Below are 18,039 nucleotides of genomic sequence, written 5' to 3'. Positions count from 1 at the left end.
TAATCTCTTGAAGTTGGATCTGATATTGTTCTATTTAGAACAGTAGTTGATCTTTGTGACAAGTCAGTGGAAGATTCATCTAAACTCTGGGTTATCTTTGTTAATGATTCAGATCACCCCTGTTGTTCAACCTTGTCCCAAGCATTTAAAGCTACTGTAGTGATATTGTTCTAGGATGGCACCATCAAAAATAATCTGTACTCTTAATTCAGAATATTGACCCTCACCAAGTAACTGATCTTTGACAACATCAGTGCCTCTAGTCATATTCCATTGCTCCATGTGTGAAGCCTCATTTTCCCACCATGTTAGCCATTGTAGTTCACTGAGGGACAGACTCTGTAGGACCCCAAAGGGCTGCTATGCCCTGGCTGAGACTTTCCATGTGCTGCTGTCTGCAAAGTAACATTCTGCAGTTTTTCTAAGAACAAAACATCCTGTTGAAGGATGATGCCCCAGGAAGGGAATTTACACTTGACATCCTATTACCCTTCCAGTTGAGTTCCTGTTTTTTCCTGAGTTTGTGTTTTTCCTTCCCTGGCTTGGTGTATATATTGAACCTACCCAGTAAAGGCATGGGCATTCTCTCATAATGGATGACCTGAGTCTGAGTCTTTCTTTAATCCCCCAGGCCTACGCCCGAGCTCAGTACCACGGGCAGCACCGGAGCTGTCAAGTGGAGGTTCCCGCGCCCCCCAAGATCGGGAAAGAGAGAACAACCTGATGGGATCTTTCCTGGAAGGAGCCGGCCGGCAGCTCAGTGAGTGGAACGTATTGGAGAAGCAGTGTGGGATCAAACTGAAAGTAGTAAGTAGCACTACAAGAGTTTGATCATTTTGATTGCGCCATGGGAACTAGGAGTTCCTCCCTACAAGTGGTGGCACAGAATGATGCAGCTAAGAAATCCTTGCAAGAGACGGAGAACAGCCCCAGTTCTGAAGATGAGGGAGAAATTTTAGAAAAGGAAAAATGGAAGAAATGCAAGGTCAAAAAGATGGTAGGGGAGTGTGGAAAAGGGGAAGCGAGAGCGGATGAGCAACTCAGTCCCTGGGTGGTAGCAGTGGCAGCTGGGACAGCACAATGACTGGGCCGGGGGCAGTGGGCAGCTGCAGGAGCTGTGGAGCTGTGGAGCTGTGGAGGCCACGATCCGCACCAGTCATGCCGAATAAAAACAAGAAAGAGAAAGTGAAAGGGTTAAAAAATTTCAAAAACTCCTAGCCTAGCAGACTGAACAGAACCAAGAGTGCAGGTCAGCTTGGTCGTGAGCTCTGTGTTTCAGGAACTTGGCTGACCACAAAATAGATGGTTGATTATGAACAGGCTCTTAGAGAATAGCCTATACAAAATGTTCCCCATGACTGTTCCTTGGACCCTGTCACAAACTGAATAATAGACTGGGACTTTCCACAGGTACTCTCCAATAACCCTCCTTCACTCCCCCTGGGTTGTGGTTCCCCCCCTGAGTTATGGTTTTGGGCTTTAAATTCTCTGTCTCCAAAGCCCCGGGGTCAGACCCCATTGCCCCTGCATGGGCTACAGGTCTTGACCTCAACATGTTAATCGAAATATACCTCTTACTGATTGCATCAAGTTTGGTGTCTTGTGAGTTAATGGGTGGCCATGAATTCCTGAAGCTTGGGTGAGGTCCTTCCTTCGTGGGGGCCTTACAAAAGAACCACCAAAACTGGTGAAAAGTGGAAAAGCTTCAAAAGAAGGATAAGATACAGCAAAAGCAGAGATAGCCAGCAGAAAAAACAGCGGGTCAAGAGAAGCTTTTCACCCAGAAGCTACGTCAGTGTTGTGTCCTCTTTGACTTTGCTTCTGACCTGCTGAGTGACCTGAAGTGGAAGAAAGTAAAGTGAGTTACACTAAGCAAAATGGTGGAACATATCACCCACAGCCGGAATGCGATCACGGAGCCCATTTACCCCAAAGCTGTCCAAATGTTTGCAGTGAATATGTTTCAAACCTTACTACCCTCCTCCAATCCTACGGGAGCAGAATTCAACCCAGGAGGAGATGAACCAACGTTAGAAGCAGCCTGGCCTCATCTGCAGCTTGTTTATGAATTTTTCTTAAGATTTTTAGAGTCTCCAGATTTCCAGTCCAATATAGCAAAGAAATATATTGATCAGAAGTTTGTATTGCAGCTTCTAGAACTCTTTGACAGTAAGGATCCTCAGGAGATAGATTTTCTAAAAATGACCCTTCACAGAATCTATGTGATGTTCTTAGGCCTGCATGCTTACATCAGAAAATAGATTAATAATATATTTTATAGGTTTATTTATGAGGCAGAGCACAAGATTTTCCTGTTGAAGGTGTTGTTGCCCTTGCACAAAGTGAGGTCCCTGAGTGTCTACCATCCCAAGCTGGCATGCTGTGTCATGCAGTTTTTAGAGAAGAACAGCACCCTCACTGAACCAGTGGTAATGGCACTTCTCAAATACTGACCGAAGACTCACAGTCCAAAAGAAGTAATGATCTTAAATGAATTAGAAGAAATTTTAGATGTAATTGAACCATCAGAATTTGTGAAAATCATGGAGCTTCTTTTCTGACAGTTAGCCAAAAAATGGGGGGTGGGGTCAGAAAAGCAGTTATCCTCTCTCTGGCTGTGTTAGCAAAAGAGAAGGAAAAGGCTGTTTCAGAGCCCTCCTAGGAGCAGGAGAAAATCAGGAGATGCCCTGCTTTCTCTTTGGCTCCTACTGGAGAAATCCTTAGTTCTGCTTTCCTTGTTTATTGTCAGTTCTTGGTGTGCCAATCTGTCCACGTGTGTTAATTGTCTGTTTTTGTTTCATTGTTTGAATGATTGTTGTTTTATGTTAAAAAAGTATTTATTGGGTATGATTAAAAATTCTCAACTTTGATAATAGAAAGTTGGTTTAACTAGTAACTCAGGGCTGGAGAGATGGCGCAGCTGTTAAAGGCCAGGCTATAGTAGAAAGAACACATTTAACTTTGAAAAATTATGTTGAAAAACAAAAAGGGGGGTTTTACCTCACCCCATGCAAGATTATCCTTTATTTTATATATTTTAAATTTTTTATTACTGGATAACGATGCATTGTCTGCAGCAGACAGACACTGGAAACGAGCCCAGAAGGCACTGGGCTTAGCGAAATGGAAAGAATTGTCATCAGGTGTATGGAAAGGCCCTGACTTTGTGTTAGTCAGGGTGAGAGGTTCTGTTTGTGTTTTTCCTAAAGATGCAGAAAATCCTGTTTGGATTCTTGAGAGTTGTGTTCACCCTGTCACTATGGAGCCTCGCCCAGGCAGAGATCTACTGGAGCTTTGTGAAGACACCCCCCTCCCCCCAGTTCTGATGTCACTGGGAATAAGCAGCTCGACCTGGCCAGTCATAGTTTCCACCAATGGGGCTACTATAAAAGCTACAGCGAGATTGACATTTCTTTGCTGCTTTTGCAGACAGCAGACACAGTCCCAGGCAATTACTAAGCAGGTGATTGCATCACTGGCACGAGAGAACCATACTGCCCAGGTTTGTCTCAACTTTTACAGAGACTAGTTAGTTAATGACAGGCAGTTCCTTTGCAGTCCTTACCTACCTAAGACAGGGGCACTGAGGCTGGCAGGAATTCCCCATGATGGGTAATTGGTATTGACAAAAGGTAACCTAAGACAAATGCTATTAGCCTATAAAATAAAAAGGGGGGACTTGTAGGACCCCAAAGGGCTGCTATGCCCTGGCTGAGACTTTCCATGTGCTGCTGTCTGCAAAGTAACATTCTGCAGTTTTTCTAAGAACAAAACATCCTGTTGAAGGATGATGCCCCAGGAAGGGAATTTACAGTTGACATCCTATTGCCCCCCAGTTGAGTTCCTGTTTTTTCCTGAGTTTGTATTTTTCCTTCCCTGGCTTGGTGTATATATTGAACCTACCCAGTAAAGGCATTCTCTCATAATGGATGACTTGAGTCTGAGTCTTTCTTTAATCTCCCAGGCCTATGCCTGAGCTTTGTACCACGGGCAGCACTGGAGCTGTCAAGACTCCAAGATAGCTGTCATCAAATCATTTCAATCATTTGGAATTATACGATTTTGCATGGCCCAATTATTAAGTATCCATTTTACATATGGTGATGGTAAGTCATAGGTTGTTATTGCTTTCTTAAATCTCTTTAACTCTTGTGCCTCTACAGGTTGCCACCCGAATTCCTGATAACCTTGTAGATTCCTGTCATCTCCATCTCCATTCCTTTAGCATTAACTGGAAAAAACATTTTAGGTTTTTCAACAGACACAGACTGTCATTTCGCAGTTTTGTCAGAAGGTGGTAGCGTAGGCTTTGGATTGCATTCATCTGAGATTTCTTCAAAAGAATTGTCTAAATTTTGTTTTTGTTTTTTTTTTTTAATTTAGCGAAGATTTTTTCAAACCTTTCCTTATATGAGTCTGCTTTCTTCTTAAAATGGATCTATAAAATTATAATCATTATTGAAAATATAATTATATGCTGATAAGTGAAACAAAATTATATAGGATTTAGATGCCCTCTCTCTGTCATTGCATTTTCTTCCATTTTCAACACAGAAAATACTGTCTTTATCTCTATTTCCTTGAGGACTTCCCAAGTGTCTTCCCAAGTCTGTTAATTTTTTTTTTTTTTTTTAGCTTTTCCCACAATTTCTACATGTCTGTAGTTAGTGTCCACCAAGTCTCTCTGCCCCATCCCCGCTTCTGTGGGTGCTAGTCCATCATACAGGCTGCTAGCTCCTGGCTACATTTTTTTTTTTTTTTTTGGCCCAACTCTGGGTGGTTGCAGACTTTTTCTGTATGGACCCGAATTGGGTTGTGGTTTTCCCATGGACTGCCTGGCTCTGTCTAGTTCACCCCAACTTTTCTCTGGAACTGTGGGGCTATGTTTGGTAGAAGCAGAGCCAGATTTCCTTTTCAGGAGGGGCTTCTTAAAGGAGCTGCTCTCCTACGTGTCTCTGTGCCTTCCCTTCCCTCTTTGGCTAGAAAGCCACCTTCCACCCAGGAGTTTTTAGGCTCTAAGCCTGGATTCTAAGAACCCCATGTTGGGTACCATTGTAAATTGGTGGGGGCTTTTCTTTGTTCCCAGGTTCCTGAGTAATCACATGTAGGCTTATTTATGAATTAATGGTAAAGCCTTAATCTAGGCTTGTTCCCTAGTTAGCTCTTACCTCATATTAACCAGTTTATAATATTGTATGTTTGCCACATGGCTGGTTACCTCTCTTCAGTTTCATACATCCAGCTTCCTCTGTGGCTTAGTGGCAAGTCTCCCATCTGACCATTTCTCAGAGTTCCTCTTTCTCTACCAGATGTCCCACCTTCTGATCCTGCCTCACCTTATTGGCCATTAGCTTTTTATTGACTTGTGATTACTCCTGTATATCCTTTCCCTTTCTTTAATAATTTTATTTATTTACTCATTTATTTGTGTGTATGTTCATGAATCAGGCCTGCACATGATGCAGCGTCAGTGTAGAGTTGAGAGCCAGAGACACATGTTGGTAACCTCACAATTCTACAGTGGTAAAAGACATCTACAAAAAGACATTGGGAGAAAGGTGGGGAGGTGATGTGGAGGTGGTGGGGAACTGGGAAGGCATTGCCAGCAAGTAAAAAGATGCTCACTGGGACATACGTGCTGGGGGGGGGGGGGGGTTCGATTGAACCCAGACCTACTGAGGCTCAGAGCAGGAGATAGGGTTTTTTCTTATGAGAATAGGAATCCACTTTTACTCTATAAAGCTAGAAGGAGGAGGAGGAGGAGGAGGAGGAAATTTCCCTGGAATGAGGGTGGGCAGATGAGGAGACAGATAGGCATGTTTTGCAGCAGCCCAGTAGCCTCCAGTGAAACCTTAAAATTGGTTCTCATGGTGGATCTGTGGATCAAGGCCACATCAGCCTGACTTTGGAGAGCTGCATAGAGACAAAGACCTGTGTCCTGTTGCATACACAGAAAGCAAGAAGCGCAGTTCATAGGCAGGTAAGGGAATGAATAAGCCAGAGACAATAATCAGTATAGGAAACAAGAACCGTTAGAGAAACACAAATTAAGGCCAAATGAGACACTGCTTTTTAATAATTAGGACAAATTGGACAAGAAATATAGATTCTGAGGACAAATGCTCATGAGAATGCAGAGAATTAAAGCATTGTGCAATCCACAGGAAAACCCTGTGGAAAATGGAGGGCTGGTCCTAAAAGCTAAAACATAAAGTTACCACATGACCCAGAAATGAATTTCTGGGTCTGTCTACAGCAGGGTGGAAACAGGTATTCGGACAGATATCTATGCATCTGTGTTCATAGATGCATCATTTACAACATTTCTAAATGGAGACAAACCAGATTCTCAATAATGGGTTATTTTATTTTGCAGGATTAAGGTTTGAACATAGAGCATTGAGAAGGTGAGTCAGGAGTATTCTGGGTTTAAGGACAGCCTGAGATGAAAGTAAGACACTGTCTCAGAAACAAACAAATTGGGTAAGGAGAGTGTTATATAATAAAAGGCCCACCAGCTAGCTGTTCTTCTTAATCTTTTCCTGCTGTTTTCTGATTGCCTGATTTGGAGGGCTCAAGAAGTGCTTTGAAGTCTGAAGGAGAATTTTGCTTTTCAAACACGGGCAAACATGGGAACCTTACCACAACTAAGACAACACAGGTGGCTTCCACTCTATCATGAAATAACATTCAGCCAGAGGCTCACAATGTTTCTCATATTTTCAATAAACCAATGGCATAATTTCTTGTCCATATAATCAAGAGATATTCTACAGTGTTCTCAATCTATACTCAGTTGAATCTTAGTACATACACATAGTAGATATGTCTTATAAATTGCTGCAAACATTAACATACAAATAGCATCACTCCTGGGGAAATTCAGACGCTCTTGAGAGCATCTGGCCACATTTTCCTTAACGAATCCATACATAACCATATTTAAAGTGTACTTTGGTTAAAGGCAGGTTATTTGATACATATTTTTTGCTTCATTAATTTCAAATTAGTGGTCAACAACACTCTGCTTTCCTTCTTTCTTTCTTTCTTTCTTTCTTTCTTTCTTTCTTTCCTTCTTTCTTTCTTTCTTTCTTTCTTTCTTTCTGAGGCAGGATCTTGATATGTAATTGTGGCTGTCCTAGAACTCAATAAGTAGCCCAGGTTGGCCTCAAACTCACAGATATCCTCCTACCTCAGCCTCCAAAGTGCTGAGATTAAAGGCATACATCACCATATTCAACTAGCATTCTGGACTTAAGCCTAACAATGTTTGTCATACACTTTGATCTTCATAAAGCTAAAACTAGTCTTTTTGAATTAAGGAACATTGTCTTTGTTTTGTTAAAGAAATTTTTATTTATTTATTTTATTTATATGTGTACACTTCAGAAACATCAAAAGAGGGCTTTACAAATGGTTGTGAGCCACCATGTGGTTGCTGGGAATTGAACTCAGGACCTCTGAAAGAGCAGTCAGTGCTCTTAACCACTGAGCCATCTCTCCAGCCTGGAACATTGTCTAGGGCTAGAATGGGCTTCATCGTTGTGCTTGGGGCCATTTGAAATAGCAAACTTTTCAACAAAATAATGCGAAGTATTCACCTAGTATTATCTTGTGGAGTGTCATCTGGGAACATGGCTCTGAGTGTGTCAGATCTTTGTACTCTGTGCATGCTTGCAGATGCCCCAGTGAGTGATGTATTTGAGTTACACACACATTTTATACAAGTTTGCAGATTCATTTTGCGGATAATGAGTACTGACAGGAACACAGCATGTCAGAGTCAGCAACAACCAAATTTTGTTCCATTTCTATGAATTTTTAGAGATCTGTGATTAATGTACAGTGCCTTCCATATTAGGTTTGATAACCAACAATTGACAGAATGGTATTGCATTTTATATATTCAGATTATTATTGTGTGTGTGTACACATGTGCACACATGTGTGTGTGTCATACCTTGAGTGCAGAAATCCAAGGACACCTTGCAGGAGTCACCTCTCTCCTACCATGTATGTTCTGAAATCAGTATGTATGGAAGGCAGTTTCTGAGACCCCTTGCCAGTCAGAATATTTTAAATTCAGTGTTTACAATATTTATTTTTTTGTTTGTTTTTTGTTTTGTTTTTCAAGACAGGGTTTCTCTGTATAGCCCTGGCTGTCCTGGAACTCACTCTTGTTCACAATATTTCAATCTCAGTAATCTAAAGTTTTCCCCCAAACCATGGGTCCTTAAAGTCCACTTGCCAATTAATTTTTCCCCATGCTTCAGCCATCCTTTGAAATAGTAAAATAAGTTGATATGGCTATTTTTTAAAAATTGATTTGTAGGAGCTCTTTATAGATTTGGATAAGAGCCTGCTGTTGGGTACATATGTTGCATTAAGTTCTTTCTGTTTGTGGCTTGCCTTTTTAATATTAGTTGAGAATGAGACTCATCATTATAATTTACTCATATTTACCAACTAGAGTTTTAAAACAATGTGTCTGACCAAATAGTCAGCCAGTCAAAATAAAATCTAAATTCAGTAATATGAATTCATACAAGCTTTCTGGCTAAAGTTGTACATTCTTTTTTTGGAATGTTATTTCAGGAATGACATTTTTAAAACAATAAAAATTTCCATTCCCATCCAAACAATGGAAATATATTACAATATTTCAATCTGCCACTTGGTGGTGCTACAGAAAACTAACACTACTCTTAGGAACTATTCTGAAAGTTTGGATGGCAGTTCTTGCTTATTAGCAAGCAAAAAGTGCACACTTTTAGTTTGGACAAAAAGTGATTCAAGCTGAGCTCTTTGCTGAACAATTCCTGAGTTGCTCCCAGATAAAAGAGAAGCTAGGATAGCACCCCTTTCATTTTAATTATGGCTGTAAATAATCTACAGTGCTGACTTAGCATTCCTAGATGTATTTCCTCCATAATAATGTAATAACATTTACTTAAAAAACCCTTAAAAAATAAAGTTGACATTCCTCTGTCCTGTCCGTTTCATTTCCTTCTTTTCTCACTGAAGGCACTGACAGTGAAGGCAGTGTTCCAGTTGTCTCTGTATAGGATGGATATATGTGTGTGTTTGTGTGTGTGTAGTCCAGACTGCTCTCAAACTTGGTTTCTTCCTGCCTCAGCCTCTGTGGAAAGTTTTTGGGGATGCTTGGCAGGAATCTGACATTGGTCAAGGACAAGGAAGTAAGTTCAGGCAGGAATCTAATTTTAGGCTAGAACAGAGAAGTAATTCCAGTCAGGAATCTAAGTCTTATGCTAGAACAAAGAAGTAGCTTCAGGCATGAATATGACTTTGGGTAGGACAGGGAAGTAGGCTCAGATATTTTGGTCATCCTGATAAGCCCTTAGAAACAGTGATCACTCTGGTGATCACTCTTGCTTGTTCCTTGACTATTTGCATTTATTGTATTGCTAGTGCTTCAACCTAGAACTGACCTAAATACTTGCATGTAATTAAAATGGTTTAAAAGCAGATTGGGAAAAAATAAACCTGCCTTAGCCTTCAGTCTCAGAATTGATTTCGGTCATGCTACAATGCTGTCTAATCGTCTTTTTTCTTTTTAATCTTCATTCCTGTGCTAGAGAACCTGTTGGCTGGGTGAGCCGGCTTGGTCAAGCCTCCCAAGTGCTAGGACTGCCTGTATGGCTAAACATGTCTGGCTACTTCCACTTCATGTTTTTACATGTTCACTTCATATATTTACAGTATATTACAATTCACTTTTTTTTTTTTTTAAAGACAGAGTTTCACTGGCTGCCTGGAACTTATTATGTAGGCCATATTATGTAGAGATCCATTTACCTGTCTGCCTTCTAAGTACCGAGATTAAAGGCTGACTCAGCTGGATCCAGTGCAATTTATTACATGTAACATGCTGATATTTATCTGTACCTGAGTATACAAATGTAGTTCGTTTCAACTGTCACATTATAACTCAACATTTTTATTCATATTATTCTATCAAGAAATACTTGAATGCTACCTATATCAATCCCCAACAGAACTGAAATGAACTTTAAATGAAAAAGGGAGACAGGTTTTTATAAGTTATCTAAAGCTATCTAAAGTTTAGCCTTTTTTTGTTTTTTTTTTTTTTTGTTTTTTTTTTTTTGGAAAACCATTAATGTTCTTTACATCTCAACGAGTGGTAGAAATTCTCATAAATTTCCTAATGGCCTTTTAGCACTGAAAAAGTTCTGATGTACGAACAAGGGTCAGGAGTGGGCACGGGGCATTCGAGTAGAGAAAGGTCAGTGTCGGAACACAGAAGACAATGAAGGTTTTCTGATCTGAGAAGTGGAGAAGGGCAAACGGCATAAATATGTGGTAGACTTGACAGTTTACAGTGTAGAGCAAGTCTTATGTATCCAATAATGAAGGAGGCAGTGTAAAACAAGCTTCCAGGCTCCTCTTGAAAGATGCAACCAACTCACGCCAGGCGGTTGCTATGGGAGCCACAGGACTGGGTAGCCAGAATTCTTGATGCTCTTAGAATGCTTCTCTTTCCGGCTCTCCGCGGTGTTCCATCCATTCCGTAGGTACTCATTCTCCTCCCGCTTGATTCTGGCTCGCGCCGAAACCAGTCGCCATCTTGACGCTCCTTCCAAGATGGCGCCCGGGACGGGGCCACAGGCCGAGCAAAGTCTCGGCACAGGCACGTCCGCGGGGCCGCACATGCGCGAACCGGAGCACCAGAGGGTGGGGCGGTGATGTCAAGACGTCGCCCCGCCCTCGGTGGTCGCCCCGCCTCTGGACCCGCTCCGCCTTCCTCCCACCTGGAAACCCGGAAGTGGAGGAGGAGGCGCGGCGCCGGAGCCGCAGAAGCTGGCTGAGCCCTGCCCAGGAGCAAGTGTGGGGTTGGGGGCGGGGGGCGGGGCTCAGCAGCCCGGGCGGCCAGGCCTGGACGGGGCGGGGGAGGCCATGGCCTCCGCAGAGTTGCAGGGGAAGTACCAGAAGCTGGCTCAGGAGTACTCGAAGGTACCCATCGTGGGCGGGGAGACAGGGGTCCCTGGCCCTGCGGCCTCGGCTAGCCATGGCAGCGATTTGGGACGGTGGGGGATGCTGAGGGCTCCTCTCCTCTCCACCTCTTGCTTCCACCATTACGATGCCTCCACCTGCAGCTCCATGGAGATAGGGCCGGGCGGTGTCTGGGTCCCTGTGCGTCTCTGCAAAAAGGAGCTGGAGTTTGATTCTTCCTTCTCGCTGGACCAGCAGGCTTAGAAATGGAATGACAGAAATCCAGGACTCAGCCTTCGGTGCTAGACTGAGGGGAAAGGAGGAATGTGGGACCACCCTTTGCTCTCTGCTTCCTCAGTTTGCCCAGCCCAATGATGGGGGAGATTACCATCTCCTTTCCGGAGGGGATGCTTTAAAGATAAAGAGACTTATCTTCCTCCATATCAGTTTGGGAGGGTAAACTGCTACGTTGGGATGGGTGCTTTAGAATACAGATGTTGTCTCTCTGATTTTGACAGCTTGGGTGGTGGGGCCGGTGTCCTTTTCTCTTGTACCTTCCTTACCTGGAATGGGGCAGTGCACACAGCAGGTTCTTCTTACATACAGAATTATGCAAAATAGGGACCTGGCCTTCTGAAGTGTCAGTCTTTCAAATGGTGAAACCTTTTTCTTGAGCAAGGGTGGTACAGTTTCTGGGTAGGGTTTTCTGCCTTAAGAATATTCTAATGAAGTTATTAAAGCAGAATCTCACGCCTTCGGAAATGATTCGATAGTAATGTTTAATTTTCAATTATCTTGGGATTCACAGAACCAATGAAAAGATTTAGCCCCCTTCTAATTTGGAAAAACCAGTGTATGTTCCCCTTTATGATTTTATTAAGCTTGTATTTGGGAAGGTAAAGTGAAATGTATAAAGAAATGAAACTGGCATGTAAACATGCACCCTTAAGTCTTTAAGATGCTCTGCTTACCCCACTCACCCTACCATTGTCATCTTCTCTTTGTATTTCCATTTGAAATCCTCTTGGGCTTCTGTGGCTCAGTGTCTGAGATAGTGCATTGTCTTTTGGGGAAGACTCCCTTGTTTGAAAGAGCCAGAAGTTTGGAACAGTTCCATGTGATGAAGGGTGGGTGGAGGATGGCAGTGCCCAAATTTGCCATTACTATTTTTGGTTGAAAATGTTTCATGCATATAAAGTAAGGGGACTAATTTCCATCTCTGGAGGGTAAACAAGTTTGAAAGGCGGTTCCCAATGGCCAGTGAGTAGTTCCAGAAGTGCTCAGAGCAGTGGCCATGTTGTGGAAAGAATTATATCACCTACTGAAGTAATAAAAAAAAACATTGAAAGGTTTTCTTCTTTTGGATATGTAGATGTGTGCAACAAACTCATGTTATTAAGTGCACCCTGCAAACAGTGAGCCATGTTCAGCTGAGCGGGTTCAAGCTGCACAGTCAGTCTGTAATTATGATATGGTGTAGCAAGTGATGGTCAGTGCAGCACAGAGGAGAGACCTCTGGGTAAGGGTGAAGTAGGGAATGTGGTGGAGAAAGTGGTAGCTTTCCATGTAAAGAGATTAGCCTGTGTTTGCTGTCATGAAAACTCCTTAAGATACATGGCAGAGAGTGTGGTGAAGGGAGAGTGGGCTAGATCATGCAGGCTGTGGATTTGCATAGGATGTGTGCAATGGGAAGGTCGAAGAAACCCTTGCATCCATCTGTTTGTCCAACTGTCCCTTTGTCCATCTGTCCATCCATCTATCTATGTGTATGTGTGTGGGGTGTATGGGGGTGGGGTGATGGTGGTGATGGTGAGGAGGAAGAGACAGCTTTGGGAGTTGATTTTTTTTTTCCACCATGTAGATTCCAGGGACTGAACTGAGATCATCAGGATTGGTGACAAGTGCCATTCATGGTTGAACTATTTTGCCATTTTCCAAAGGTCTTTTTTTATTAAGGGAGTAATATTACTTTTTGGAATGAAACTGGTAACCATATGGTAGATAGGTTATATAGGTTATGGTAGATAGGTAGAATAGAGATTTAGGTTGTTGGACCACACTGCGAAGAAAATGTAGGCTTAAGTAAAGTTTGTAACTGATATGGAAAGGAGAGGCTACATTCGGGAGTTTGGGTTTAACACTATGTTTTTTAGCTTACCTGTTTTGAGGGCCTGCTTTGTCCATACCACTGGGCTCAGGAAAGATATGAACAGTATATAAACTATTGTCCTCGGGTCTTACTTCAGGACTTTGTGAATAAGGGAAGACACAGAGTTTGACAAAGTTCTGAGGTGAAGGATTGTGATTGCCACTAACCAAGGAAGGTCAGGTGGGAGCAAGGGGGCGTTTTAGTGATGGAGGCTTGGAATTTAGGGATGCATAACATGTTAAAGTTGCGTGTTTCATATACTAGCTTGAATTGATGATGAAAATAATTGTTGAAAAATTTTAATAGAGTTAAACTTGCTAAAAATGAGGGCAAAGATTTGTTCATTAAAATATTTCATAAAGATGAAGTTGAATTGTTAGTGAGGATGCGGATGTAGAGAACACCTGTAGGAATGATGTACCAGGAACAGAAGGCGCCAAGGCTGCACTTGGGGCATCTCCCCAGTTGGGCTAGATCATTTCTCCATCTTTTGTCTCCACTGTCACAGACATTTCTGAACATAGAAACAACAGAAACAAAAATGTTGGGGGAGGTGGCTCAAACCTGAGGCAGGGGCATTGCTGTGAGTTCTCTATGTAGACCAGCTTTGGCTATATAGCAAATTCCAGGCCAACCTGTGCTATAATGTAAGACAAAGTCTCAAACACACCACACACACACACACACACACACACACACACACACACACACATACACGCTCACTTTCACACATGCATGTTCGCTCAGTTGCATGTTCACACATACACAGACAGACACACTTTTCAAAGACTTCATGTTTTATTTCCTGTCAGCTGTAGTGTAAAGCAGTTTCTAGATTAGATCTCTTTTCTTGATAACCTTGTGCCGTGAAAGAGATGTTTTACCTTTTTGTTCCCTTCCCTGGTGCAAAGATTGTGGGCTGATACTGAAGTGTACTTTATTTAGGATGCTAAAGGAAACGGTTTCCTGTTAATATATAAAACGGGAGAAGTGGGCACGATTCCTGAACCAGGGACATTTTCATTCTTCCTAATCCCCTTCAGAGCAGACCTCAGCCTGTGTTTGTGAAGGGTCTATCCTTACTCAATAATGCAGGCAGATATTTTTCCCCTGAGGAGTTTTGTTTTATCCCCCAAGAATGATGTTAATTTTGGAATAGTGTCGAAATGAACACAGTCAGTAGCGAGATTGGGGTATTCAGTGAGATTGGGGTATGGTAAAGTTCTTAATGACAAAGGATTACAGCATGTTTTTAAAGCTTTAATTAATTAATTATTATTATTGGTTTTTCAAGACAGCTTTTTTTTTTTCTGTGTAGCCTTGGCTGTCCTGGAACTCACTCTGTAGACCAGGCAGGCCTAGGATTCAGAGATGCTCTTGCCTCTGCCTCTTAAATGCTGTGATTAAAGGCATGTGCCACCACACCTGGATTTAGAATATTTTTTATTCATCAATGTTTTCATACATGTATGCAGTGTCTAGATCATATCTACACCACTTTCTTGCTCTTTTCCCCTTATCCCACAACATAACTAACCCCTTGCAGCTTCATGTCTTCTTCTGAGTTCTCACTGAGTCCAGTTAGCGCTGCCTGCATGCACATAGCGTGGGACCATCCACTGGAGCCCAGCAGCCTACCGGGATCCACTCCCCAGAGAAAATCAACTCTCCCCTCTCTGACAGTTATCAACTGCCAGTAGCTTCTCAGCTGCGGTTGGGGTTTTGAGTCCCTCCCTGTAAGCTTTCAAAACAACAAAATAACTGTAAAAAGGGACAGAGAATGTAGTTAGATAAGAGCTAACTGTATCATCAGAGTAGCTGAAGGCTGAAACGTAAGAAGGTTGTTAAAACAAAGGGTTAGAAGGATCAGTGCAAATGGTTTGGGCAATGGAGGTCACTGGAGACTTTAAGATTTCAGCTTCAGTAGTTTTAGGGCTGGAAAAGATATGGTGGGTTTCCAGAGGGATTTTGAAGTGAGCAGGTAAAATTGCAAGCTGCCTTTTTGAGATGTGAGGGAAAGCTAATGATGGCCCCAGTTGCCACAGTATATATGAAAAATAAAAGAGCACATGGCACTCAGCACTTCTGGTTGCCCTCCCAGTTCTCCGGAATGTCTCATGAAGGAATGACGTGAAGAGAGCCGCTCTGATCTCAGCCTGTTCTCCTCGAAAGAGCACTTTTGCCTGGCATGATGGTATTATGTGTGTGAGCAAGTTTCAGGATCTTCCTGGCATTCCTGCTCTCCTGGGTCAGTGGTTTGTAAAGTCTGAGCCCTGGTTCCATCAGCAACATTGTCTGGGGATGGGTTAGAAATGCAGACTCCAGAGTCCACCCTGAACCTGCGGAATCTGAAATGACCCAGCGGTCTGTGCTGTGGTAGACCTCTGTGATTGGAATACACACCCAATTAGTAAACTTGTGTTGCCACAGCAGAGTTCCTGAGGGAGCAAGGGACTCTTCTAAAGGTTTATTTAGCTCACTGTTTGGAGGGTCAGCATCCAGAGAGTCGTGTGGTGCAGGTTCAGTGTGAGCACCTCTTGACTCCTCATAGCAGATGATGAGTGCAGATGCAGGAGCTTGGTGGGAGCAAGCCTCGATTCCATCTCACTCCAGGAGCATGGCTGGAGGAAGAATCCCATGCCCTTAGTGGCCTGGGGACCTCTCACACTTAATTGTTCATAGCCCCCCCCCCCCACCCTGAAAACAAAACAAACAAACAAGCAAGCAAGCAAACAAAAGACCAAAAAAGAAACATAACAAAAACAGCCACCAAAGCCAAACCAGCTTTTATGAATGGGCCTTTAGGGGACACTTAATATGTGAACCTGAGCACGAGATAAACTTTGAGGATCATCTTTCAAAGAACATTATCGGTAAAGTAGCCTTTGTTCAGATAAAGATAGTCTTTTCAGGGCGTTCTTTGTGGTCTTAAGAACCAGTAGGGAAGCCAAACAGTCTTTATTTTCCTAGCAGTTTACTTTGCAATTAAAGCATCTACTTATGAAAATGGATGGCCTGTGGGAACTTTTCAGAGCTACTTGGGAAAAGGCCAGTTTGGGTCCAGTTTGCTTTGCAGGTGATGGGGCCTGGTGGAGCCTGATGAACCAGCAAAGCTCTAAGAGAAATAGGCTTGGTCCAGATTGCATGAAACTTGAGTACCAGTTGTCTTTATTCCTGATGTGTGGATTTCAGCAGCCACAGTGGAACAAGCCTGTGTCAGTGCTGTGGGCAGGACTTTGCATTAGAAGGACAGTCTTCTTTTTCTTTGCTGTTCAGTAGGGCAGCCATGTGTGGACATTAACTTGTTTATTATTATATATATGTGTCAGTGTGTGTATGTGTGTATGGATGCACATGTGGATACACATGCGTAAGCCACCGGGGATGTGTGAAGGTCAGAGGACAGCTTGTGGGTTTTGGTTCTCTCCCTCTACTATGTGGGTTTCTCAGATGGAGTTTGGGTTTTTCAGTTTTGGTGACAAGTGACCTTACTGACTGTGCCATCTCCCTAGTCCCATGTATGGAAAATTAACACTAAAAAATGAAGCTAGCAAGGCTGAGGAATTGATTTTATTTAGTCTTGAATAATTAAAAAAGCTGTACATGACTCATGGCTACCCTGTTGGACAGTGTTCATTGAGACCCTGGCTTAGCACCTTATGTGTGTATGAGTAAGTCAGCAGACCTCTCTAACCTGCAGTTTCTGGCCTAGCAGGTCCAGGGTGAGGCCTGGAGTTTTCTTCCAAGCTGCTGTCCTAGTTGTCTGAAGACCAAATGTTCTGGAATAGTAGATCTCAGCCTTCCTAACACTGTTACACTTTAATACAGTTTCTCATGTTGTGGTGACCTTCAACCATAAAATTATTCCATTGCTACTTCATAATTAATTTTGCTACTGTTATGAATTGTAATATAAATATCTGATATGCAAGATTTTGTGACTCCCCAAAGGGGTCGAGACCCACAGGTCGAGAACTGTTGTTCTCAAAAGACAAGGTCTGGCAGACTATTTTCCTCTGGCTGAGCTGACTTTCCCTCTAGTCGCTGAGGGGCATCTAACCTGCAAGCCTTGTGGGTACGACTTTTGTCTTAGCTAATTTTCTTTCATGAAGACAGGGCCAGAAGAAAGGGTTCTCTCTGAAGGCATGCCTGAGAGAAGGTTTTTCCTTTATCAGGGGCAAAATAACCCCTGCTACTCAGTGACCCACAGTCTGTAGCCTGGCCCCTGTCTCTACTTCTTGTGGTAGAACTGTCTGAGAGAAAGACCAGCATATGTTGGTAGCAGGTTAGAATGTTTCAAAACTGGATGGACTTAGAGGGATCATCCTGGCCAGACACTGCAGCTAGAGCCTGTAGACAGCTTTTATATTCAGACACTGAACTGAGGTATGGTGAGGTTTAGGGTTGTCTCTTACGCACATTGTTTGGTGATGGAGAAAAGCTGTATATTTTAAAGTTCATTTTATAGGGTTGTAAACCATTTGTAACTGTCAGCATTTCTACTGCATGGAAGTAGCCATGTAAGAATGGTTCTAACATAGATGGCGGTTGGGGTTTCGATGGGAAAAGGGTGCGCATGACTCCTTCCCTCAAAGTCTTGCAGCTGTTGTGGTTGTGAAGTCACACCCCTGGTCTTGGGCCTGTGATCCTAACAGAGATTGTTGGAGTGATATGAGGGAAACATAGCTGGTTTACTGCCCAAGAGAAGCATCTGTGTCTTAGGTCTGACTGAGGCCTGAGGCTGGTTAGCAGAGTTAGGCAGGACATGGAGTTAGGCAGGACATGGAGAAGTCTTGGGAAGGCCTGTGCGAGTGATGCCAGTCTTTTACTGCCATTGCATTTAGACACACTATGCATGCTATTTTTTATTTTATTTTTTAATTTTTTAAACTTTTTTATGCATGTTATTTTTATTTGAA

General features: G+C 42.7%; 1 protein-coding gene and 1 pseudogene across 1 annotated transcript in view; both read left to right on the top strand.

Moving 5' to 3' along the window:
• The first annotated feature begins 1,158 nt into the window (after positions 1 to 1,158).
• Positions 1,159 to 2,624, top strand: LOC117716872 (serine/threonine-protein phosphatase 2A 56 kDa regulatory subunit gamma isoform pseudogene; annotated as a pseudogene).
• An 8,124-nt stretch (positions 2,625 to 10,748) lies between these two features.
• The window catches only part of Ppp1r21 (protein phosphatase 1 regulatory subunit 21), a 59,138-nt gene continuing 51,847 nt past the window's right edge, over positions 10,749 to 18,039 (top strand). Inside the window, exon 1 of the mRNA XM_034514023.1 lies at positions 10,749 to 10,992. Coding sequence (XP_034369914.1) covers positions 10,936 to 10,992 — 57 coding nt within the window. The 5' untranslated portion in view covers positions 10,749 to 10,935. The remainder of the gene's footprint in view (positions 10,993 to 18,039) is intronic.

This window comes from Arvicanthis niloticus, chromosome 11 (assembly GCF_011762505.2).
Source record: "Arvicanthis niloticus isolate mArvNil1 chromosome 11, mArvNil1.pat.X, whole genome shotgun sequence".
In the NCBI taxonomy this organism is placed as follows: Eukaryota; Metazoa; Chordata; class Mammalia; order Rodentia; family Muridae; genus Arvicanthis; species Arvicanthis niloticus.
Note: the sequence above shows the minus strand (reverse complement) of the source record. Positions and strands in the feature narration are given on the sequence as shown.